We start from the raw sequence: 26,263 nt of genomic DNA on the forward strand, positions 1-26,263 counted from the left end.
GAGTGACTGCTGTCATGAGGCATCAGTACCAAGCCTACAGCTCAGCGTGATAGAATGTAGCCAAGGCAGGCTAGCCTGTTCATCAGTTGGCACAGGCCCTGAGGACTGTGGGCATGGTAATGGGGATGATGATGGGCAGGGTGTTAGCTCCCGAACAGGTGACTGCTCTCAGAGCATGCCAACCTCACAGGCTGTGCCACTAGAGCTGCACCAGGCCTTCGTGTTCAGGGCACCGCAGCTTGGACGAAGGGACCCTGAGTGTTGGGCTTGAACCCTGCCGTGTTGTAGGGTCAAGGCAAGTGCCACCCAGACTTCCAACTTAAGCTCTTCATCTATGCAGAGCTTCTGGGATAAAAGCATGTCTGATCCTGGCAGTGCTAACTCCACCGGTACTCAATAAATAGTGAGTTTCCTCTCATGAGTTATGTGAGCAACCGGGCAGGGGATCCTTCCTCCTGGCATTCTAAACATGCCTCTTTAGGTGCTAAAGAGAACACCCATGGATGGCATGTGTGTATGCATGTGTGTGTGTGTGCATGTAAAAACAGAATTTCTGCTTCTCCAAAGCATGGGGATTGCCTCTACATATCTCAGATTTCACATCTGCTTCGATTTTCATCCTCTCCAAGTCCCTGAGACATTTGCATTTTCTTTGAACGTGAAAATAAATCACTAGACATATTTTATATCTCTAAACTCTTTCTTCCAAGCAGGTGTGAAAGCGTTTCCTGCAGCAACAGTTAGGATGTAACCAGATCCTGTGGGGGAGGGGGTCACTGGAAGCCAACATAATAATTTGATTAGGAAAGCCCTGCTCAGCGGTCTCACTTCTGTAGCTTTCTAGTTGATTTATCCTTGGGGACCTTTCCACCTTAGGCAATGGGACAGATTATACATCCATAACTTGTTAAGTTTTATACCAGTTGGACTTGCTTTCATTCTGTCTTGAGTTTAGAAGTTCTGGCACTTTCTTAGTGGACTAAAGCAATCTTAATGTAAAGATAGTGTGAAGGCCAGGGTCGCCCTCCATGGAGGAGACATAGCTGATTGTCTTGGGGGGTCTTCACGCTCCCCCACCCCCACTTCTCACTGAACTGCCTCGTTTTCTGCCTCTCCTCCACTCTGGCTCCATTCCCACCATCCTGAAGCAGCTCACCGTGTCCAGCACATGCCGTTCCCCTAAGAAGCTTTCTTTGCTCAGGAGAGGCTTGTGAAACGCCTTTCTTCCCATCGTACTTTGTGGGTTCCTCAGTATGGTGTCTGTATTTGGCTCTCCCCTACAGGCCAAGGGAACCTCTGGGGCAAGGAGCCACCATTCAGCCTCCCTGTCTGAGCTGGACATAACCAGCACAGTGAAGGTGGGTAGAAGGCATTTGTTCAAGGATATGGGCCCCAAATCCACTTAAGGCCTTATGAGCCCCGAAACTCAGTCGCATAGCACTCCATATGCAGGACAGTTGTATTATAGTCCCCTGTTTGTGGCTGTGTCTGATACACAAATCACAGGCTGCCAGGGAGCTTGCCCAGGTCACACACTCCTAAGGACCAGGCCTCCTATCGCCGGAGTCCTGGGTTTATCTGGCTTCTGTAATAGCAATCTTTATCATGAGAGAGATTATTTAGAACAAATCCCTCATTATCAAGCAGGGAAACTGAGGCCCAGCCTGAAAAGACTTTCTGCAGGTTTAAAACTGGGGTAGAGAGGAGTGATGGACCACAGGCAATGGACAAGCACTGTGGCCACCTTTCCATTCCCTGCTTCCTCTTCCTTCTCTTTCGAGAACATGCTGAGACCCGGTGTCTGCCTTTTTTGGAACATACAGAGGGCCCTGAGCTGGAGGACACAGGGCGGGGCAGGAGCTGACCTGGTCTCTCCCACAGGAATGCTCAGGACTTACGAGAGCTCAGTTTTGTTGGTGGGGGGAGGGTAAAGGTTGGGGGAGAACAACAGGATCCAGTCTACGGCTAGGGTGACAGCTGGTGGCACACTGGCTGATGCATTTAGAGGCTGGATTGGCGCACACTGAGGACCCACAGGGGGCAAGATGGGAGGTTGACTGGACTCAAGGGAAAGCTGCTGTAGAGTTCTGATTCCTAGGATTGTATGCAGGCCCAGGCAGAGAGGTCCGGATTGGCCAGCACGTGCCAGCCTGAGATGCCACCCCTGAAGACATATAGCGCCTAGAGTGTGTCTGTGGAGAGTCAGCAGCAAGCAGTGAAGTCCAGCATTGTCTGAAGTCAGCGTGGGGTGAGCGTGTGTGCCTTTCTGGCCAGCTCCCTCCTCTCATGAGCCCATGAATTGTCTTGTTTTGTTTCTGAGTGACCATGTGTTCTCCTCCCACATTGCATTGTGGGCCTTTCCTGGCTCATTCATTGAGTCCCGGCTTGACACAGGGCCAGGCAAGCTCTGATGTGAACTCCACCCGCCAGCTCCGTCTCTGATGCCAAGTAGAAACATACAATTTGCCCAAATTACAGAGAATGTGATGTCAGCCAAATAGGTACCTTGGATGGTTTTCCAAAACATGCCCAGATTACACATTTCTCCAGGGCAGAGAAAGTGTGCGGTGTTACATGATGACAGCTCAAACTCCGAGTTCACGCTGCACTTTGCCGTTTACAAAGACCATGCCATCTTCCCCATCAGGCAAGTAAATTCACCCGCATTGTCCAGATGAGAAGAAAGTTGCTTTAGGCACGCTGCAGCCTGCCCAGGTAGCGTCATCGGAGGGCTGAGCTGGGGCGCTGCGCTGCTCACAACTCCCTGAACTCTCTTTCTTCTCTGTTGAACTCCAGCTGTATCTAAATCCCGGAGGGTCTGGAAGGGCCATCTATGCATAAATGGGTCTTCTTGGGCAGCGGTCAACAGTCACTGCCCCATGAAGTGTGGATTGCTTGCCGCGGTGGAGTGATAGTGAGCTTCCTTCTCGCCCGGTCTCACCCCCAGGAACTGGGTCATGCTTCTGAATAATTAACTCCTTGACTTCCCTGACATGTCCTCCTTCTGTTAGCAGATCTGTAAAGGCAAACCCTTTTGTTTGCTGTCCTACACCTTGTGATGACCTTGAAATTGCCCACCTGTGATGTTCTCTATCTAAACGGGACAGATCTCCAGTGGGGTAATTGGCTTTCATGTCACCCTCCCCCCACCAAACTTTCTCTGGACATCAAGACCAGGAAAAGAGAGATAGTGTGTGTATCTTATCTATTTGGGGCTGTGGAGGGACAGAGAGGCCCAACTCTCTCTCCTCACTGACCTCTGCTCTCCCCATGATTTTGCCGCAAAGCCCTGGAGAATGAACAAAGAAAACTAGGTTGAAGGACTGGCGAGATGGCTCAGTAGGTAAGGTGCTTGCCACCAAGCCTGATGACCCGAGTTCAATACCCAGGAGCCACACGGTAGAAAAAGAGAGCAGACTAACACGGATTTCGCTTTGACCTCCGCAGGTGTACTGTAGTGTATGTACATTTTCATAGACGCAGAGAGAAATAAGTATATGTATGCACACACACATATATATGTGTGCAACAGTGTCTCACCACATAGCCCTGACTGACCTAGAACTTGCTAAATAGGCAGAACCACCTGCCCCTGCCTCCTAAGTGCTGGGATTAAATGTGTGCGTCAAGAGCCTGACATATAATTTTTCAATAGAATAGGAGAAGCGCACGGAGTCAGGAAGGAACCCATGAGATGAGGAGGCAGTTATCATGACATCTCCCTGGCCACGCATGCCGAGAGTGGCCCCAGGGTTGTATTTCCTAGCATCTGCAGCAGGTCTACTGGCCTCATTAGACTCTTGAGGTCGACGGAGTTGAATGGAAAAAGCAGTGAGCTGAGCCCCAGAGATCCCTGTGTGATCCACTGGTCGTGGCTTAGATCAGGGTGCTTCTTCTGCCTTCTTCATAAGGAAATGATGGAGATGGGGGCATGGAGTACCTTGAAGGAGCCTCCCAAGCTTCAGGGGTCCTCAGTGCCCACTCTTACACTGCCTTCTCGCCCTCTGAGGAGAGCTTGCTTCTGTAAGCTCTTCCCCCCTGGCCTGTGTAGTCTGCCACATCTCCCAGCCCCACCCAAGGATATGCCAGAGCTCAGATAAGAGCAGCCTGTTGTTGCCTTGGCCTCCTGCCAGGCTTCAGGGGGGACTTTCTCTTGGAAGAGGTGCTGGAGCTTTAAGGAGAGAGACTGGTTGGTAGACAGGCATGAGACTGGTAGGAGATGATGAATATCCAAGGTTTCAGTGTCCCAGGTTCCCAGACTTTATTGCTCAGAGGGTAATAAATATATTCTTAATAATTAAGAATTATTCTTAATAATTAATAAATTCTCAATATTATTGCCATTATTGACCAAAGGGTAATAAGTATATTCTTTTTTAACTATTAAAACTTCACCTTAGCTTAGGCTTGTTCCCAACTAGCTATTTTATTTTATTTTATTTTTATTGGGCTATTTTTTTTCTCTACTCTGCTCCTTTCATCCCCCCTCCCCTTATACCCTCTCCCATGGTTCCCATGCTCCCAATTTACTCAGGAGATCTTGTTTTTTTTTTTACTTCCCATGTAGATTAGATCCATGTATGTCCATGTATGTCCCATTGGACCTGGTGGCTCAGGCCTATGATCTCAGCCGCTCAGGAGCCTGAGGTAGAGGGATTACAAATTCAAGGCCAATGAGGCTACAATTAATTTAAAGCCAGTCTGGGCAACTTAGTAAGACCACGTTTCAGTAAAAAATGGGATGAGGGCTGAGATATAGCTCAGGGATGCTTTCCCAGCATGGGCAAACCCCATGACGACCACCACTAAATAAAGACATAAATGTGTGTTCTAAAAGTGGCAGACACTGTGGCCAGGGTTTAGGGTGACAGACATTTGGTAAAAAGAGGACAGAGCTTAGCCAGACAGCTAACACCGGGTGGGAAGGAACCCGAAAGGGACCTGTCGCTAAGATTTGCAGTTGTACAGAGTGCTCAAGCTAGAAGAACTTCCAGTCTTCACTTACAGATGGTCCAACCAGTCTCCTCTTACAGATGGTCTAACCCAGTCTTCCCGTTTGTGAATAGGGAACCCAAGGCCCAGAGACGAAACTGAAACAATCCCAGGAAGCAAGCGGGTGGCAGGAGTGAGCGTGGAGACATCTTCACGCCTCCCCAGCTGGCTTTTCCCCCAAAGCCTGACTCCTTTCTCGCATGAGCTCAAGCTCCATGCCTTCCACTTGCCTCTTTGACCCTGAGCTTGGCTGTCTAAGGTGTTAGCCAGGCCCCACCTTGTTGTTTATTGAGAACTAATAAAACTCAGGCACAGCAGTGTGGGGAGCCGGAACTGCTTCCGGTCTGTTTGGCTAGCACTTTGTACCTAGCAACTCGGAGTCAGCAGGATTGTTTTATGGTGTGCCTTGGCGTAGAGGGTCAGTTTTAAAGACAAGTGAAGGGAATAAAGCCCAGCTTCAGCTCTGGCGGTCTCCTGTGGGTTTGTCATTTGGATAACAGCCGCATGGCTCGATTGTGAGGCAGCCTTGTTCTGGGGCTGTACTGACTGCAGCCTGTGCTTGTCTCCCAGAGAGACTCTTGGGGTGAGAAGCCAATGGCTGCGCCATTGCTGTGATGGTCTTTGTGAACCAGGCAGGGGGGTCTCACTCTTCTGAGGACTCCTGTTGACTCTGCTCTTCTGCGTGAGCGAGGGTAGAGGGCAGGAAAAGAAGGGTCTGTGTTGCACTCCTTTTGTTGGATGAGCCTAGGTTTGCTCGCACCGTTTTCCTTGTCCTCCCTCCTGTGAGGACTGAACGATTGAGGAGACTGGAACAGAGAAGGTAGAGGGTTGTCCAAGGAAAGGGTCTGGTGGGAAGGAGTGCTTTCTGTGTTTGTGACTGGAGAGGGTTGTAAGGGTGTTTTCCCCTTAGCTGAGAACACAAGGAATGGAGCATCCATGGAACCACCAGGGTTTGAACTAGACTGTCAAAGTATTTCCAAATACGTACCACCATAGAAGACCCTACCTAGAGAGCAGCGTCAGCCCTCCGGGTGTGACGTCTCCGTGCATATGGAGTCCTGTGTGTCTGGAATACAGAGTGAGACCTCAGGCGGTCTGTGTCCCTTTTCTACTTTCTGGGTCTCTTGCAGCAGTGAAAGTGGCTGTTGGTAGGCAAGGACAGCGAGGAGAGACATCCCACACTGACGGTTCATATTTAAAGTGTCTTGGATTTCTCGTGCCAAATAAACTGAGATCAAACATCCTTGTGAGTTCATGACAGACTGTCCCTCCCAGGACTGCTACATACTAGACAGGGCCACACCATAATTCTACAGGAGCTGGGCCATGGGTAAGAAAACTAATTTTTTTTTTTACAAAAGGCCAATATAATTATATGATAATTTGCAAGGCAACATTACCCAGGAAGCAGATTGTTCGTAACAAGGGCAAGCTAGAAATTAAAGAAAAATCCAGATCCTTCGAGTGGAGAAGGAGAATGAGGACAAAGAATTCCCCAAGAATTTGTCCCTCTGGCATGGATGTGCCTCCCAGTACCTTACTGAGGTCTGCCTCCTGGAAACCAGCTTTAGAGACTGGCATTTAAGCCCTTGGAGAGCAATCTAGAGTCTATGGCTTTGGTGGCTTCCTATCAAGAGTTTTGTTATTTTATTTTTTTTTTTATTTTCTTTGCAGTACTGGGGCATGGACTTCAGAATCCAGGGCCTTGAGCATGTGAAAAATCATCTGAGCTATCTGGTTTTGAGGCAGAGTCTCACTACACAGCTCAAGCTGGCCTTGGACTTGTCTTCCTGCTGCTTCAGCCTGGGAACTAGAGGCATGTGCTGCTTTAGCCTGGGAACTAGGGGCATGTGCTGCTATGCCTGGCTTGAGAGCCCTGACTTTTGTGTCTTGATGAAGAAAGAGCACTTGGTGCCTGTGTCTTTCAGAGCATGAACCACATACCAAGGAGAGAGGTCAGCACCTTCTCTGAGCAAACACAAATGCATTATGTCTCACTTCTACCATGGAAAATTGATCTTTGGTTCCACTCTGTGGTCCTGTTCCTGGGGCTGTGGATACTGAGTCACTGAGAACTACTTCAGTCCAGTAAATGTCAAGATATTTGCTGAATTTGGTTCGTTTATCCTAACATCTCCAAGCTCAGGAGATGTGGCCTCTGAGTGTCTCCAAGAGAGTTAGTCAGCATCCTGAGTCTGTTGCCCCCCTCTCAGTCTGTGTTGCTCTTAGCAACCAGCCTTGTAGCTACTTGACTTTCAAACCCCAGTACTTGATGAATAAGCTTGTCCAGGTAGCAATCTCCTCCAGACTCAGGTCACAGCGAGTGGATTACAGGCAGGCATTTCACCCCATCTGATGAGAAAGCCTTTATACTTTAGTTTATATAGCCTAATTGACTTTGGGGGAAAGAGTTCTCAGTGGCTTCCATTTCCTGCCCAGGAAGGGAGTGGGCCACTGCTGCTTTTGTCTGTGTGTCTCTGTCTCTCTGTCTCTCTCTCTTCTGCGCAGACTTTTGTAATGCCAGCCAACAATAACACAGCCCGTTTCCCACAGGCAGGGAGCTCAGTGGCCCTGGTGAAGGGAAAGAGGACTTTCTTGGAGATGAGCTACCTCATCTGTCTGTGTGTGATCGGCTTGCTCTCTTGGGGTTGTGTCTGGGAACTGTTAGCACACTAGTTGGCACATCCTCATCAGTGTTTGTAGAATGGATTGATGGATGAATGTATGAATGAATGTATAAATTAATGGATGGGTAGAGAGATGGATGAATGAGGAGTGTATGAGTAAATGGATGGATGAATGGTTAGATCAATGACTATGAATGAAGGAGTGTATGGGTGAATGGATAGATGAATGGTTAGATCGATGACTATGAATGAAAGAGTGTGTGGATGGATGGATGGATGGATGGATGGATGGATGGATGGATGGTTAGATCGATGACTATGAATGAAGGAGTGTGTTGGATGGATGAGCAACAAGCAAAGCTCTCTTCTTCCCAACAGAAGCATAAAGGAAGTGAATAGGTCTAGACTGAGTTGCCCACCTGCTATCTAGGGTTCAACATACACTTTAGAAGAAATCCATTTGGTCCTTGGAGCAAAGGGAATTGCACGGTGAATCTGTTTCCTAGGAAGTGCCAGAGAAGGGCAGCCAACCTTTGAGCCTCAACTCCTCAAGACCTCAAGTCCGGTTTTCGGATTTAAAACAAACACCAATAGCAATTACACGGCTCTGGGAGAGCCGGCCATGGCAGAGCAGGGTAGAGTTCGTTCAGGCAGCTCCTTTTGCTTGTCCAACCCTCGGGACTAGATGCCCGACTGCTGGACACATGTCATAGAAACCTCCCCATGGAGGTGCTTGCTCTGCCCATTGGCTTCTCTGAGGCATAGAGGAGCTCACACTGATACCTTAGATCCAGCCATTCCAATATACTGACATGCTAGTAGGCTTTAAGCCACTCAGGAGTCCCTTCTGACTCAGAAAGGGACTACCTGTCTGTGCAGATGGCTTCATCTGCTCATAAAGGCTGGATGATGTGTATGAGCCTTATATAAAGATGAGAGGGAGGGTGTGGCCAGACGCATGGCTACCTGGGTGGACATTTAATGGAAGGAACAGACAGGTACTGCCCCTCTCCTGGCCTCAGCATGTTCACAGGGGCCAGCTGACTGCTGAGGTCCAGGAAGGTGCTATTTACATCCATGATGGCATGGGCAGCAAAGGCATGGACTCACACACCAGGGAATTATACTGAAGGTGAAAGTCCATGACCCAAATTTAAAAATTTAGAGGTAGAAAAAGTACCATCCTTCCTGAGATACATTTTTACTGGGGAACATTTATTCATCCAATGAACGTATCAGCTACTCACGGGGGTGGGGCAGAAAAAGAGCATAGCACGTGGAGCTCAGTCACTTGAGTTCTAAACGTCAATTGAGTGCCAGTGGGACCCTCAAAAGCGAAGTGGAAGTGGTCACTCTGGGAAGAGACAAGACATGAAGGGCATCTCCCTTTTCCTTAGATGTCCCCATGCTGGTTTTCCAGACAGGATGAGGAACACACAGAAGGCTCAATGAATTCAAGGCCGAAGAAAGTGCCAGCAGCTTGGCCTCTGTCCTGTGTGATACTCCCCTGCCCCACTGAGTCTTCAGAAGAGAGAGTAGGGTGTGTGCCTTGGTCACCTGGTACGGCCAGCCTACCATGGTGCCGGCACCACGTAGGTTCTCAGTGAAGGAGATGGGTGGAACTCAGTGTGGCTGCTGGCCTTTGACCCTGGCCCGGCAGTAGAATTCTCTGGAGAGTTAAAAGCATTTCACCTCTGGGCCCTCAGCCACAGAGATTCTGTTTGGGAGTGGCCTAAGATGCTAATTTTGGGTCACTCCACGGGGAATCTACTGTGCTATTACCCTTGGTGACTCTGGCATAGAGGAATGCAGAGGGAAGAAAGGTAGAAAGCATCCGGGAGCTTTTGCCTCTGAACACTCCAGCTCTCCCCTCAGAGCCAGCCGGCGCTCAGCTGTGTGGTCACCTTCATCTTGCAGCTGTGTGGTCATGCATCATAGTGCCCACCTTTGCTGTAACTTCCATGGGGCACGGTGTCTAGTAGGTCTCTGACCAGGGCTGTGGGTAGACTCTGTTGGGCAGGAAAAGAGACAAGCAGAGGCCTGGTGGGAATTCCGAGTAGGTTGTTGCAGAGTGAGACAGAGGGGCTTCCGGAAGCTAGCCTGATAAGGAGGAAGGTGCTGCATGGTGGTAGCCATGCCAGGAAGAACCTGGGGAGACACCGAAGATGTGGGTACCCCCCAGTCCCTTTCCAAACAGTCGTACTTGAAACCATTATGTACCCTGAAACTCATGCGATGCTTTTGATTTGATTTGATCCTTACACAGTTTTTATCAAGCATCTGGCACTGCCAGGGGCACAGATGCCAGGTACTGAAACAGGCAGCCACTGGCCTTTAGTAGTTCAGAGCTATCGTGTGGGAAACATCCACAGGGTATGGTGTGGGAAAGGGAGGAAAGGGAGGGCAAAGTAGTCTTCAAAGAACAGTGCTGGGAAGAATACCACCTGGCCAGGCATCTTTCCACTTTACCCTCAAGGAGCCCAGCAGGGCAGAACTGTTATTATCCTCATTTTATGGATGAGAAAACTGAGGTTCAAAGAAGTTGGGCAAGTCATCCTGGTTCACACACTTAGTAAATGGTGACTTAGGGTTTGCCACCAGTCTGCCTGACTCCAAAGACCACACTGAAACCCCGTGATGCTGTGTTGCCTCTGAGTTAGTTGCTTTTCTCATTGTTGTGATCATGCCTGATAAGGAGCTGGTTGAAGGAAGATATGTCTGTCCACTTTGGCTCATGGTTTGAGGGAATACAGTCTATCGCTGTGGGGAAGGTGTGGTGTTGGGTGCCCCTGTTGCTATGGGAACTGATAGCAGCTGCTTGTTCATATCAGTGGACCAGAACACAGGGATGAAAGAGGAAGGGAAGCCAGGTGTAAATCTGAAGTTCTTCCCACCCCCATGGACTCAGTTTCTCTAGCAAGACCAACTCCTAAAGGTTACACAACCCCACCAACACTACACCACGAGGCTCAGTGTTCGAACACATAGACCTTGGGGGAACTTTATATCTAAGCTTTAACAACTGGAATTTAGCTAGTGACCAGAGTCAGAGTGAGCACTGTGGATGGGGGGGGTACATCAGTAGGATCTGAGGATAGGAGAAATAGCACCCCCATATGTTAGAGAATTGGGGCTGGGGAGTGATCAGGGCTGAAACTGGAGGGGCAGGCAGGAGCTCGACATGCAGGGGGGCTTGCATCAACTAGATGTTGATCTTCACCCTGTCTTTATAGCCGAAACTTCTAAGGCAGCAATGTGTCATGGGCTGCAATATGAACAGTAACAGGGCTAAGTTCTGTGCATTTCTGATAGAGAGATCCCTCCAGCGAGAGTTTGAGGTCTGATAGAGAGATCCCTCCAGCAAGAGTTTGAGGTCTGATAGAGATCCCTCCAGCGAGAGTTTGAGGTCTGGGCTGGGAGCTTGGTGGGAGGTGAATCTAGAAACATAAGATGTATTGATGAGGAGACTTTGGGGGATCCATTGAGTATATGGGGACCTGCTCCCTGGGTAAGGACAGGAGCTGTGAACAGTCTACCGAAGAGGCAGGACTCACCTGGTCACAGCTGCAGTCTGAGAGGAAAGAAGCCAAGAAATTGGCTGCAAGGATGTGGCACCAGGGTCTGGTGTAGAAGGGAGACAGGTGCAGGTGAACTTGAGACAAACAGATCACACTGGAAGTCTCTGTAGGGCCAAGAGCGTGTGGCATGTGGCACTCTCACCAGTGAGTCACTGGGAGGCAGCCGTTGGTGGGACTATAGAATGGCCGAGGTCCTGGAGGGCAAGGGTCAGGAGAGCAAGGGTCAGAACTTTCTCTTTCAAGGGCAGTTGAAAGAGAGGGCTTTGCCAAAGATGGAAATCACACTCAGACCAGTAAGATAAGGCCAGAGAAGTGGCTGTGGGATTTAGAAACAGAGAGAGGGTGATGACGTGGAGCCTGATGCATGGGGTGTGAACAGAAACCAGAAAGTGGCGGGGGACAGGTGGGTGGGACCTGAGGAAGTGACCTTGAAAGGGAGCCTTGGCAGCTATGAAGTGAAAAGGGGAGGGTGTAATTTGGTCTCTCTAATAAAAGGAAGTTTAGTTCTAACTGGATTGATTTGGGGGCATATATGGAAGAGTGTCTTCATAGTGATAAATTCAGAAGTCAGATGACAACCCAAAATGTGAGTAATGAATCTCTGGAGGAGAAGGTGGGAAATTCAGTGAAGAGGCACATTCTTCTAATTGGGGGACATGTCGGATAGACCACCAGATGCCAAGAAGCAGCGGGTGGGCAGGGTGAGTGTGACCCTGCGGTCATCCTGAGGATTCTAGACAAGGTCCTGTACACACTGTAAACAGAAGTGGCTACACGACCCTCTTTTCCAGCATCCCCCCACATCTTCAGACTGAAGGTGGGGGTTTTCATTCCCAAAGCCTGACTTCAGCAAGCCAAGAGAGGCACTTCCAAATGCTAAGATTCACCTGGGAGGTGACTTTGCACGGGGGCCGGGTAGAAACAGAGTAGAAAGTGTACATCAGCCATCCTATTTCAACAGAGAGTTGGTCCCCTCCCTTTGAAAAATGTCTAATTTCTGGAGGGGAGAATCACTCCCAAGCCTGGTGTCTGCACTGATGCTTACCAAGCATGCCAGGGAGGTGGGCACTGTAGGGAGGCTCTTCATTTACTTTACAGGAAGTCTGTGTTGTTTGTGACGCTCAAGGGAGAGTTGAATGACTCGGACACCCACATTTCTTTTGAGCCCTCCACACAGGTTTGTGGGTTCTTGGGAGTTCAGTAGTTGGGTTATCATTGAAACCAAGGGAATGAACTAGCTTGTCTGCTCAGCACTCCGCGGTACGCCATTTTCAAACGGGGAAAGGACATGGCTTTCCAAGAACTTTAGGTAGACTTATTTCTGGAATTCAAACAACTTTTTCAAAACATCAAGGTCCTGATATAACGTTAGCTACAAAATGGCAGAACAGATTGTTATTGGAAGTTGGCCTATGTATTAGCTTTTTCTTTATAAAAATATATAAACTTATTTTTAATTTTAAATAAAATATAATCACATCTTTTTCTGCCTTTCTGTTTTTCTCTCCAACCCCTCTCATACCCCTCCCACCAACCTCTCCCATGCTCCTCACTCCCTTTCAAATTGACAGTCTCTTTAATTTTTATTTATTTATTTGATGGTCTATTTTCTTTGATTATTATTGTTGTAGGCATATATGCCACATAAAGATAGAACTATAACCCACGGAGTCCATTTAATGTTGCTTGTATATCCATAATTTCAGGACGGACCACTTGTTACTGGGGAACCAGTTAGGGACTCCCCCTCTCTCAGCAGTTATTCTTCACCTGTGGTTCTATGTCTGCGGGTAAGACCCTGTGAAATGTCCTCTTGTCATGTAAGCATGTGTACTGGTATTGTCATTGGTCGGTCTTGTTTAGGCAGACATAGTGTTGTGGTACCATGACTGTAGTTTCTCTGTCATTTCTAGGAGACAGCCTCACAGCAGACTTCTTGTTCCTCTGGATCTTACAATGTTCCTGCCCCCTAGTACAAGATTTTCCCTGAACCTTAGGTGTAAGCATTGGGTTGTAGATGTATCCACTGTGGCTAGAAACCCCACCATCCATAGATCTCTGCAATTTGACTCACTGTGCTTTTCTGTGATGGTCTCTGTCTTCTGCAAAGAGAAGATTTTTTGATGAGGAGTGAGACCTCCACTGATCTGTGGGTGTAAGGGTAAGTTTTAGGATATATTTAGGGATTAGGCTAGTTTAGTGAAGTGGGGGTGGTGTGTTCTTTCTAAGACCCTTGTTCTCACTAGCCCCAGATGATTGGCTAGATTTCTATTACCAGGCTCCCTCATGGTGAGCTAGCCTTATGTCCAGCTAGAGAACTGTTGGTCACTGGCAGGATATGAATGTAACTTTTGCTCTTTTAGGGATGTTTTGCCATGCTCAATACAATGGTTCATGGGCCGATTAGCTATTTTAACATCACTGAGACGAAAGGAACCTAGCAGATAGTTCACGAGAGGAAAGATTTACTTTGGCACATGATCTCAAAAGGTCTTATCATGGCTTATACTTGAGAAGCAGAGTGATGGAGTGAGGATGGAGTGACAGTCTGTGGTGGCGAAACAAGTGGCAATGGCTGTCCCCACCACAGTGGGCCAGGAAGCAGTGAGAGCAAGAGCAGTCTAGGTATTGCTCTAAAAGACCCACTCCTAGTGACTTACTTCCGTCAGCCAGGCCCCAGCTCTTAAGGTTCTGCAGAAGCCTAAAATAACACACTTAAGAAACAAGCACTCAAGTGACCAACCAGTGAGGACATTTCAGATTCAAACCATGCCAACTGGCGGTGGCATAAGAGGGTTGTAGATTCCCACATCATCAGCATTCTTGTTGGAGGGAGTGCTTTCCGATGACATAGGCCAAATTTAACATGCCCACTGACACCTGTTGTATTTGTTAAGGTGATGTTTTCTGCCCAACAGGGAAAGCCCTGTGTTCAATGATTTCAAAATTACAAGTTTTTTTTAAATACATATAAAAACTGAAACATGTTCTGGTCATAAAGGGCTTTTTTTCCAAGTGGGTATTTAAGGAAAGCTGACGTTTCTCTCTCTGGCTTTAAACTACCTCACCATGTAGTTCCTAGGGTTGTGGTGCTCTGGAAGGGAAAGAAGAGCAAGCAGGATCTTGGGATGAGGTGGGGCATTCATGGGTCACTCTTGGGATGAGGCGGGGTGCTTATGGGTCAGTCTTGGGATGAGGCGGGGCACTCTTGGGTCAGTCTTGGGATGAGGCAGGGTGCTTATGGGTTAGTCTTGGGATGAGGTGGGGTGCTTATGGGTCAGTCATGGGATGAGATGGGGGTGTTTATGGGTCAATCCTGGGGTGAGCCTTGGGGTGGGTGGGACACTTAGGGATCAGTCCTTAGAGCATTCTAAGTCCCTCCTGCTCCTGCTCCTGATCCATAAGGGTACACCTAGTTACCAGTGCTCCCACAACTGCAAGGAATAGTCCAGGAGGAAGGCACCACCAGGCTGGAGGTCAGCTAGCTTATCCCCGCCAGGCCCACCATAACTAAAATGTCACCTCTCAACTGAGTGTTGATGGGCATGTCAGTCACTAGCATTCTTGGCTCTTCATTGAGCTCTTATTACCTCAGACCCTGCTATCTAGGGCTGATGAAGAAGGGATGTGTGGGAGCATCAAGGACTAAAGGAAAGCTGGTCTTCGACTTATGTACAAGGCGGTCTGTGTACCCGTGGTCGTATGCACTTCATGCAGGAGCACTATGGTAATGGTGCTTAAGAACTTGGCTTTTGAACTTGGCTGTGGGGCCTCCACGTTGGAAGCTTCCCGACTCAAGCCCTATGGCCTTCGGTAAGCTGCTGACTTCCAATCCTTTGAAACACGAGCATGAGCTGTCTAACAATGCCACGGTTTGTTACCGTAATTAACCACTTCAATACACAGCGAAGCTGTTAATACATTGCCCGGGACCTCACTGATGCTCATTAAATGCCAACAATTATGTTCTCAGAGAGTGAAGACTCACTCTAATTCCTGAGCCACAAACTGCAGAGGGGGGCTTGTGCCGGGTGCCAGAAGCAGGGAGTGAAACATGTCAATATGGACTGATTGCAGTCAAGGTGGGTCCAGTGTGCTGTGAAAATCTGTGGGAGGGACTCAGCCCATTTGGGGAAGACCCTGGCGTGGGATGTGTCAGGAGGACAGGAGGCTAGGAGCACAAGAGTTACTGGACGAAGATGCGGTCAGAACTGTTGCCCACCCAAGACTGGCAAAGTCTGGTATGTGAGGGAGCCCACACTGCCTTATGAATAACCGGCTTCTTTGCGTGACAAAAGGATTCTGATGAATCAAGGGGAGTCAGAGGTAGCATCTTTAAAGTGGTTGTTAGTCAATAAAGATATGTTGAAACTCGATTGAGGGACAGAGCTGTGGCAACACAGCCGGTGTTTGCACACACCAAAGACTGTACCTTCTAGGCTGATCCAGATGTGTCTCCAAGTTGCTTTCAGTGTTCTGCTCACACAGGCAGGAGGGTTCCCTGGATCCAGAGGAGCAGTCGCCAGTGGTACTATACAGGGACCACAGGGACTGGGGGATTGGAGTATTCTCCCAGGTGAGGGTGGTGGGTGGTGGCTTTGGAGACTAGCACTAAGGATCCTGTACCCCATTTTCCCAAGGGGTGTTAAAATTGGATTTTATAAGTGCCAGGTGGGAGGAAATATGTCAGGATGAGATCCTGTGGAAAAGGGACAAAAGACAACAATGGGAACGTAGTAGATGAGCTTCCAGAAGCTTCTTGGGCCTAGATGAGATATAAAGGGAAAAAGGAGAGAAACCTAGATAACTTTGAAAATCGTTTAAAGTCATGGCACATCACCAAATAAGAACCAATGTATTTCTCCCGTTAGTGTAATAGTTTATTTTATTTGCTATGGTTTAAAAAATCTGCTTCACTGAAAATGATGCTACTCATTCTTCACCCTGGTCTCGGGCACCTCCACTCTTGGGTGGTGGTCTTTCTGGTTTTGTTTTGTATGGATCTGATTACTTGTTGTTTCTGCAATGAAGTATGAATAACATTAAATTTACCATTTTAACCATGTTTATAAGTGTACAGCTCAGTGGTACAAAGGATGCTCACATTGTGGTCCAGCCTTCACCACCATCCATCCACAGAACATTTTCATCAGCCTACACTGAAACTCTGTATTTTGTTAAGGGCTTCCCGTCTCTTCTCCCTCATACCCTGGCTACCTCCATTTTCTTATGGTTTTGCTTTATAGTCTAGGCAGGCCTTGAACCGTGATCCTCCTGCCTTAGCCTCTTCAATGATGGGATTATGAATTATAAGCAAGCCCCACTACATCCAGCTTCTTTCTACTTTCTGTCTCTGAACTTGATTATTACAGGTAGCACCCACTGGGTAACTAAGGACACAGGTTTCCCTAATGGAGTCACTGCTGGGGCTCTGTAAGCACAGACCAGATGTGGCATGCATTGATGGCCCTCTCGTGCACACGGGAAGGACATGATTTCTTTTGTTGTGGTTTTAAAGGTTTTTCTTGAGGACTTTGTGAAGTAGCCTAGCCTGGTCTCTTGCATGATTCTCTTTCCTCACCCTCATGGCTACTGCGATTCAAGGCAGGCCCTTCTATGCCTAGCTCCATTCTCTTTCCATCACTGAGCTTGCTTGCTGTGGTATCGCCAGTTGTTCACCTTGAGACAAGCAAGCTAGCCTTCAGGAAACTAGGAGTTTGAGATCCCAGTCTTCCTGGGTGATCCCAAGTGTGTGGTCACCAGCCCACAGTCCTGCAGAGCAGCCTGCTGAGTGTTGGGAGCAAAGATGGACTCAGCGTATGGGGAGATATGTGTGCTATATTGCTGGCCAAATACATAAGGTTCCACCAGGGGGATCACATCAGACGTGTGAAGTCATAGACAAGACGTAGGTGGATAGCACATCGTTTCTGTCCCACACTGCAATGGAACGACATGACACTTGGGTTTTTAGGGTTGTTAATGTTATTGTTAGTTTACAGGTTATTTGTGAAAGTGTCCCTCAGTCTGGTCTAGAAGTCACTATGTAGCCAAGGTTGACTTTGAACTTCTGGGAACTCCCTTCCTTAGCCTATGGAGTATAAGCATCGCAGACGTGAACTATCATGTCTGGCGAATGACACACTCTTTGGAAGGGGCCCTGCCACACTGATCTTAGTGGCCCTGTGGTCTGGGAAGCAGAGACGCTGAAAGGGAACTTACCTTATGGAGATTTAAGCCCCACTAGTCCATCACTAGCAGGGCTTTATGCAGGACTGTTCTTTCCTGCAGGAAAGAGCCAGTGCTGTGGTCCAGGTGGGCACTGGTGACTGAGACCTGAATACCCAGCACTGGTCATAGCTGGGGAAAGCATGAAGCCATGTCTTATGCTAAATATGGCAAGCAGGGGAAAGATACTCCTGGGTTTGGGGCATATCAACTGGAGGGAGTTACCTGAGCTGCGCGTGTGTCCTGTAAAATGTTTGGGAACTAGATAAGGATGCACTAATCCTTCCTTGTTGTTCAGGATGCTGTAACTCAAGAAGCCTTGCCCAAGGACATCAGAGGCTACATAATGTAACCAGCATAATTGGGGGCTGGTTGGAAGGACGTGAGCAAGTACACACGCTATTTCTGTTACATGGCGCCCACCCATGGAGGCTGAAAGTGTGGGTCTCACCATGAGAGCATGTTCTGTATCTGCCCATATAGTATCTGATGGGGCTACTTATCCTGGAACCTCCCTTTTCCCTGTCAATCACAGGCACATGAGGGAGACTGTGGATGTGTGAAGGGGTTTGGGTAGCATTAAAGCTACCCCAGCAGGGCTGACGGAAGGGACCCACAGCAACTGAAGCTTCACCTTCCTCTCACATGGGGATTCTCCTAGGAGGCCCTGAAGAGAGGTTTAGAAGTCCTAGCTGGAGATGTGGGGTGCAGCCAGAAATTCTTGGGTAATAAAAATTTAAATATACGTATATACATGATAACATCCACACATGGGTGCCCGTAGATACACATACTCTCACAGATACACAAACACATGTAAAATAGCGACCACAAATAGCAAAGTTATAAGTACATTATACAGAAAGGAAAAAATGGGCATGTTTTGAGATGACCTCTTTTTATGATCCGAGGGGGGGAAGGGAAGGAAGGAGGGAGGGAAAGAAGAAAGGAGGGAAGAAGAGAGAGAGAGACAGAGAGAGACAGAGACAGAGAGAGACAGAGAGAGAAACATACAGGCTTGTTGCCAGAACTCCTGGGTGGAGGTACCTGTGAGGCAGTGACCTTGGATAATGCTGGCTAGCTGTTGTTCCTTCTTGCCACCTCCTGGCATGTACAGGACATAGGTAGTAAGACCCTGGAGGGTGGAGGCTGGGGACTGATTCTCTGGGTCATCCTGGTGTCTGGCATTGCGTGTGGCTCAAGCCCGTAGTGGGTGGAGGCCAGGAAGTGGTGAACCGTGAGAATGCTTCATCACACCAGACCACAGGCACCACTGGAGAGAGAGGAAAGGGACCTGAAGGCCAGGAACAAGTAAGTGGACAGGATCGTGGGGCAAGAGCAGAAATGGAAGGCCAGGACCTACAGTGGACCGGAATGTCCTCCAGTGGTCACCTGGGGCTGGGGGTGCTGGGGTGACAGGTGTTTCCAGCCCCATTGCAGCTGGGGGTCAGGTTAGTATTATTACAGCTTATCCCTGGGTGTCTTCCCATTATCCCTTCCTAGAGAGGTCCCAGGTGGGGTGAGTAGAAAGAATTTCTGCCTCTGGGGGTGACCTCTTGGTTGAGAGAGATCATGCAGCAAAGACATTTTGGCTGGACAATGCCTCTCTCTGCGGCTGACAGATGGCTGAGGCCAGGGCACAGGTGGGAGGCCTGGAGCCGATGCACAGCCCACTATGGAAGTGATTATGACAGGCAGTGCCCGGTGGATACACCACAGAACATGGACACACAGGGGGCCCGTCAGTCCCTTTCTCCCTCAGACTTCCCTGTCTTTTCTAGAACTGGGGCTGAACCCAGGGCCTCACACATTGAGCTAGCTTCTTGGTCATCTTCTCAGTTCTTATTTTGAAACAGGGTCTAACGAAAGTGTGCAGGCTGGCCTTGATGGACTTCAAAATTGCCATCCTCCTGCCTTAGCTTTTTGAGTCACTAGGCTGATAAGCCTGTGTTACCAGGCTTGGAGCTGTGCCCAGTTTGTGTTGGCTGCCTAGTGTTCAGCGAAATGGAGGGCCAGATGGGAAGTTAGGGTTTCAGGCCACCTGTGGGGACCAGGGCTTCCTGTCATTTCCGGGGGCTCCACAGAGAACTAGCCATGAGGGAAGTGTTTCCTACCACACCCCTAGCTGGATTTAACCTCAGCTTAGGGATTCAGGTAGCCGTGACTGGTTTTCTGCAGTATAAAAGGCTTGCCGGTGGTGGTGGCGCACGCCTTTAATCCCAGCACTTTGGGGGGGCAGAGGCAGGCGGATCTCTGTGAGTTTGAGACCAGCCTGGTCTACAAGAGCTAGTTCCAGGACAGGCTCCAAAACCAGAGAAACCCTGTCTCAAAAAACCAAAAAAAAAAAAAAAAAAAAAAAAAGGCTAGCGGGCTGGTGGTGTTTCCTATCCACACGGAATACAGAGCGGCACCTAGGTCATTGCTGAGACTCCCTCAAAGACCCCTTGCTGCAGCAGACCTGAGAGAGGGCAGCTTGGCATGAAAAGGACACAAGAGTTTGTTCTTAGCTTGCAGTGACCTTGAAACAGATCTTGTCTGTGGATAGGGTAGAGGGTTGAATGTCTCTCCTAGACATGGTTACCCCATGTCCCTCCCCAGGCCTTCATAAGTTTTCAGGAACTCCACCTTTTCCCCAAGTCATTGTTATATTGGCCATCGGGTGGTGGGGCTCAGAGGACACCTCGGGAGTGAAGTTCTAAATGTGAGTACATAGGCCAGCCAGGACTCAGGAGTCCCAGCACTTACATAGAGAGGGACCACAGGTTTGTCATGCAAACTGTGACCTTTGTCTCCCAGATGCTGCGGACTGAGCCCATCACTATGATATCACCTGCGGTACAGGGCTCCGGATGTTCACTTTGGAGGGTCAGAGGAAGGAGAAGGGAATGTCTCTGTGACTCATGAAGTCACACAGGCAGGGAAGTTGAAAAACCGCAAATAAGGGACTCAGTCAACAAAGCCCAAGCCCAAACTTCTGCAGGCTATTCTTGGAAACGACACATCACATCTTGTTTCTTCCCAGAAAATGCAAAACCCTGCATATTTCTAGCTAGTTGGTTCTATTTCTACTACGTCTCAGACTCCAGAGAGGCAACATCTGGGCGGTGGTTAAAAGGGCAGACTACCAAGAACCAGCCACCCAGGAGCCTCTGATTGAAGTACTCTTCTTGTTTTTGAGACTCTGTGGTCTTGTATAGCCTCAGGATGGCCTTGAACTCAGTTTGTAGCCAAGGGTGACCTTAACTCCTGCCTAATCTCTCTGCTTCTACCTTGAAAACACTGGGATTACAGGCTTGAGCCTCCTTGCTCAACTCCGCTTTAACAATTTTTGGCCTTTGTCATTTGGAGCTGGTAAGAGTATTTCCCAGAGGTCATGAACCCACAAATCTCTAAAAAATGGAAGCTTAAGGCTCAGACTCACTGTGTCCCCCTCGCAGTGCTAGGCAGGCCCCTGACCAACACTGCATGTATGCACTCTGTGTTCTCGGTTTATTATCAAAACTCCCTGGGTGAGATTCCCCCTTGGCATATGGGGAAATTAAAACTCACAAATTTGGAGATTTGCCCAAGACTACATGGCTAAGAAGGGAGCTTAGGCCTAGATCTTCTGAACTGATGTTCTTGACTTCTAGAGTTTTTGTTTGTTTTGTTTTAAGACAGGGTCTTCCTATATGTAGTCCAGGCTGGCCTAACAAACTTCTGCCTCCCAAGAGCTGAGATTACTGGGATGGGCTGTGTCCTGTAGTTTTAAGATATTTGTAATTTCTTGACATAGGAAGCTAATCTAGCAGGGTTTTGGGGTTGTGCTTGTATTTTGTTTTTTTTGTTGTTGTTGTTGTTTTTTGTCAGTTCTAGGTCTGCGCATGCTAGGCAAATGCTTTGGAAGCCTTCTAAGCCCTAGGTTATGTTTCTCTTTGAGCTGATGTTTGAACCATTGAAAGATTAGTGCTAGTTACAAGGCCAGCAAACAGTAAGTACATCCCAAACCTGAAGGCATTTCTCTCTTGTGATCCTATGATGTGAGAAGTATTGTCTCCATCTTGCAGACAAGAAAATTGTCAAGTTACCAACTGAGATGGTGTGTCTCATGTCACACATCTGGCAAGTTCTTCAGACTTGACCCAGGCACAGGTTTCTTTGATTGAATAAATGATCTGATGTTCCCACAAAGATGGCTACCCACCATGTGACAGTGCCGTCTTAAAGTGGTATGACTTGGCAATCCAGTCTTTAAAAATGCAGAGACTGTTTAGATCCAGGGAGGCGTGTCCAAGCCTGGTACAGCGGGGTTCGTGTCCAGAGCCAAACTCCTCCCATGGGCCCTTTACCTCCCCTTCTCTTATCGCACCCTAGATAAGAGCCAGTTCTGGGAACTCTCACACCCCCAGACCCTCACACCACCTTTGCCTCATCCTCTACTGAAGTCCAAGATTTAAGTGGTTTTGAGAGAGAGAGAGAGAGAGAGAGAGAGAGAGAGAGAGAGAGAGAGAGAAGACAAGTTCTTCAGGTTTGTAATTGTCTCCTGGGAGACAGATCTGGCTTGATACTTGCTAATGGTATGCAGTTTTAGACAGATTTTAGATAGGAAGCTGGGAGAGGCGAGTGGATTTGGATATAACGTGTGTTACATACATTTCATATGTTAGCACACATGCCCAGCACTTCTTGGCCTGAGGTTATCATCCTTCCCTTAGAAGAAACCGAGTCTTGTCATTTAAGTGGTTTGTATGAGGTCATGTGGCGGTGAAGGGGCTTTGCTCACCTGCTCCCAAATCTCCAAGGTCACTCACCGCACTCCAAGGTCAATCCATCCCATTGGGGATTGTAGAGGGAGCCTTGTTTTGTCTCTTAGCTGCCCTCCACAGCCCCCATGCAATGCCACACTGTTCTGGTTCCAAAGATAGACAAGTCTGGGAATGTAAACACACTCAGAGAAGCAGATGAGCCCTGCTTCCTGTGGGTGCTTTCTGGGTGGCAAGTGTGACCCGCAGAGAGGCCACAGTGTTGATGTGAGATGCCAGGCAAGTGCCGGAGATGTCAGAGGAGCGAAGGGAGCACAAGAGATGGAATTCATGTCTCCTCCAAGCTAGGCAGGGCACTGGGATTGCTAGCTCTCTCCACCTGTGTAACTAGTTGGGCGGCTTGGATCAGGGTATCGAGGTAGGCCTTCCTGAAGGATGGGCCTGGCCAACATATGCAAGTTAAGACCTCACACAGGGACGGAGATTAATCTCCATGTGGGCACAGTGCCTGCACAGTAGATGCCCTTGAAGAGCAGGAGGGGGAAAATAGGCTCCCACATGAGCCATGTATACCCCTTGACCTGGAGGAGATCCGCCACGATTGATCTCAGAACCCCTGATCTATCACTTTTGCAGAAATCCTGAGCTGTTAACACCTTGAATTTACTGTTGCTGTAACTGAGCCAGCTCTTTCCCCACTCATGCCTCTGAAGGGTGGCCCATAATGGCCACTCCCTGACCTTGTACTGCAATCCCTCTCCTTCCTACAACAAAAGCAATTTGGCATTTCCTGGAGGCTTCTCAAAGAAACCCCAGGTTCTTTGTTCAAATGCTACAGTGCTCTTTTGCCCACTGTTCTATCTTCTTCCCCAGCTGGGGTCTCTCTCTGCAAGAGCCATCTCTGTATTCCCAGCACCCAGTGCAATGCTGATATTTGCCAAGGTGACAGAAACTGTTGTGGATGAATCAGACATTAGGGAAAAAAGACACACAGCCTCCTGACTGCTTTTGGATATTTTGAAACCAACCTCTGATCCAGATGTGCCCTTCATAAATGATCCAATCTAGGAAGCACGAAGCTGCCTGGGGCCTTTTACTCTGTGTGTTGTCCAGTCTCCCATTGCCAGGTTCCTCAGAACCCCAACACTGGGGCCAGTTCAAAGCCCTCTCGTTGGCCTTCTTGCTCTAAGTATGCATTTAGAGAGAAAAAAAAAAGCTTTGCTTTGGAGAAGTGGCTTTCCTTCATTTCATCCCTTTGAAGCTGAAACGACTTTCCTAAGACATGCTTGAGGTTAGAATGACCCAGAGAGGGGGATGAGGGGAGCATGCCCCAAACCCAAGCAAACTATTTCAGCCATGCAAATGAATACCCTGTTGCATGTCCCGGTTCCGTCAGTCTAATCGCTCGTTCAGACAGCTCTCGGCTTGGTTTTGCACAGACCAGGATCCTTTCACTATTGGCAAAGAGAAGGCCATGTCACTCTGTCTTCTGGTTGCCTGATGTAGAGGCTTCCGGTGGATTCCAGAAACAGAAGTTGTAAGAGGTTGCCACTTGTCACCTGTATTGGGGAAAACCTGACCCCAGGGTGATCAGTGGAAAGGGTCAGAGTGCCTGGAGGAAGATAATGGCCTATGGGGTTTTTTACCTGTGCACTGACATCATTATAACCAGGTCAAATTCCTGTCAATCCGTTTGCAGCACCAAGAACGATAGGTTTCCATAGGGGCTAAATCGGCTGTGCCTGTCTGGTCTTTTCCTTTTCCCTACTCCCTGTTTCCAGAGCCATCTGACTTGCAGCATGATTGCCTGAGCCCTGTTGACATTCTCTGGAGTATATTTATATAGCTGGGTGCAATCTGCAGTTCTCCAGCCAGGGAAAGGACTGGGGGCTGGGGAGCAAGGTTGCCAGCAAGGCATCATGCCAGGCTAGAAGGTACATTGGACCTTCTCCAAATAAGGTTCAGGTGGAGCGGTGAGCATGTGGAATCAAGAGCAGCCCTTTAGTCCCTTTAGAGGATGTGAGATTCACCTGTCGACACCTTCCTTTGCAGGTGTGACACCTTTACAAGCACTTTATGGTAGCCCTCGGACCCCTCCACACCACGGTTCCACGCAGCTCCTGAACCATGGGAGAAAATGAGGATGAGAAACAGGCCCAGGCCAGCCAGGTCTTTGAGAACTTTGTGCAAGCTACCACGTGCAAAGGCACCCTCCAGGCCTTCAACATCCTCACCTGCCTCCTGGACCTAGATCCGCTGGACCATAGAAACTTCTACTCTCAGCTCAAGTCCAAGGTGAACACCTGGAAGGCCAAGGCCCTCTGGCACAAGCTGGACAAGCGTGGCGCCCACAAGGAGTACAAGCGAGGAAAAGCCTGCATGAACACCAAGGTAAGGGAACCCCCACGGACATTTCTCAAGGAAAAGAAACCGAAGAGATGTTATCGTCTCATTTTGAGGTTCTTAATAGATGTGCCTGTGGGTGCTATATTGTGGTTTTCAGGGGACGGCTTCCATTGCCTGGAAGGGGTGCCTTGAAGTTGATCCAGTTGTGGTGGCCACTGCTACTCCTTTGTACTTTCTCCAAGGGAAGGAGCCAAAAGCAAAATGGAGGCATGAAACAAACGGCACCACCCTGTCTCCTAGTCCTCCTGTCTCTACAACCCTGCTGCCTGCGGGTCCTGCTCTTTATTGAGCAACTTCTGTATACAAGGTACCCTTCGTCTCATCTGAGCATCGGACACTTGCAGGAGGTCCCTGTGCTGCTCTAGAGATGTGCAGACCAAGAAAGCAATTGTTTTAGCTGCGTTCATACTTCTAGGAGGTGGCTCTGTGTGAGTCTACAGCTTAAGCACGGTGTCACCTAACATGTGTCATTTAGTGCCTGTCTACTGGCAGTGAACATTTTAGAAAGCCTCCCGTTTGGTTTTGTGGGGTGGGGTGTGGGTGGGCGCACTGCCTGTGTGTGTGCATATGAGGCCGGGGGTCACCTTCAGTCATCTTCCTCTATTGCTCTCCCCATTGCTCTTTCGAGACAGGTTCTTTCACTGAGCTTCAGGCTCGCTATTCCAGCTAGACTGGCTGGCCAGTGAGCCCCCACAATCCTCCTGTTTCTGTCCCCTCAATGCTGGGCTTGCAGATGTTTGTCTCCTTGCCTAGATTCTATATGGCTGCTGGGGATTGGAACTCGGATCCTCATGCCCACTCAGCAAGCTTTGTGCTCACTGAGCCGTCTTCCCGGTCTGAGCTGTGGGGTAGTTGCTGGTATTTTCTTCTGAACATCTCCTTACCCCTTTCCCAGGATCCGTGTCTCTGCTCAGGAGTACACCTGTGGATGAGATAGTCTTCCCTAAACTGCTTGTGTGCCCTGTGGCCCACTGTTGGCAGCCTCAGTGAACCTAGGGCCCAGAACATCACTCTTCTGACATCTCTGACATGTCATTGCTCGACAGGCTGCTAAAGCTGAGATTCGTTGCTGGTGCAGATCCAGGCTGTGTGTTTAGGTTAACACTGAACGCACGGTATTTAGATCTCTCGGGAGGTAGCTCAGCAAAGCCCATGGAATTCTAGTCTGTGCCAATCCCAGGACAAGAGGATTGAACTCTCCATAGCAATGGAGCCTGTTGTGTTTTTGTTTTGGTGATGGGGAGTGGCTAAGGCCACCGTGGGATACGGCTGCTTTCCATTGCCCCAGGGAGACAGCTGCCAAGCTCCTGAGCCCCATACACCAATGTGCAGAGTACAGGCCAGTGTTCCAACTGTACCAAAACCACATGCGCTTCAGCCATGAGAAGAGACCCCCATCAGTCCCTCTCCCCTCATGCTGGTCCAAAACTTGCCACACTCTAGCTTCAAGCAGAGACAGCAGGGGTGACAAAGGAAAAGGGAGAAGACAGATGCCCTGGGTGCCCCTCCCACCAATGCCTTCTTCAAAGTTGTAATTCCCCCGTTCATGGCTCTCTGGGGAATTGAGTTACCTTTTTTAGTCATTGTATATGGTAGCTTTCTTTTTAAAAGAACCCCATATATGGTCCCTGCAACCCCCAAGAAAGTCATAAAAGGAGGGTACCATAGAAAGAAGTTGTGTGGTCACTAT

General features: G+C 48.8%; 1 protein-coding gene across 7 annotated transcripts in view; it reads left to right on the forward strand.

The window, feature by feature from the left end:
- The window catches only part of Mical2 (microtubule associated monooxygenase, calponin and LIM domain containing 2), a 199,170-nt gene that overhangs the window by 23,121 nt on the left and 149,786 nt on the right, over positions 1–26,263 (forward strand). For 6 of the 7 annotated variants that reach the window (XR_012910591.1, XR_012910592.1, XM_075971915.1 and 3 more), the window contains exon 3: positions 24,220–24,558. Coding sequence is in view for 5 of the 7 variants with exons in the window: in XM_075971915.1 (XP_075828030.1) it covers positions 24,295–24,558 (264 nt within the window). In the remaining 2 variants the exon portion in view is untranslated. Of the gene's footprint in view, positions 1–13,110; positions 13,359–24,219; positions 24,559–26,263 lie in introns of all 7 variants that reach the window. The other variant, XM_075971910.1, reaches the window with a different exon arrangement.

The sequence above is a fragment of the Microtus pennsylvanicus genome, chromosome 5, assembly GCF_037038515.1.
Source record: "Microtus pennsylvanicus isolate mMicPen1 chromosome 5, mMicPen1.hap1, whole genome shotgun sequence".
In the NCBI taxonomy this organism is placed as follows: domain Eukaryota; kingdom Metazoa; phylum Chordata; class Mammalia; order Rodentia; family Cricetidae; genus Microtus; species Microtus pennsylvanicus.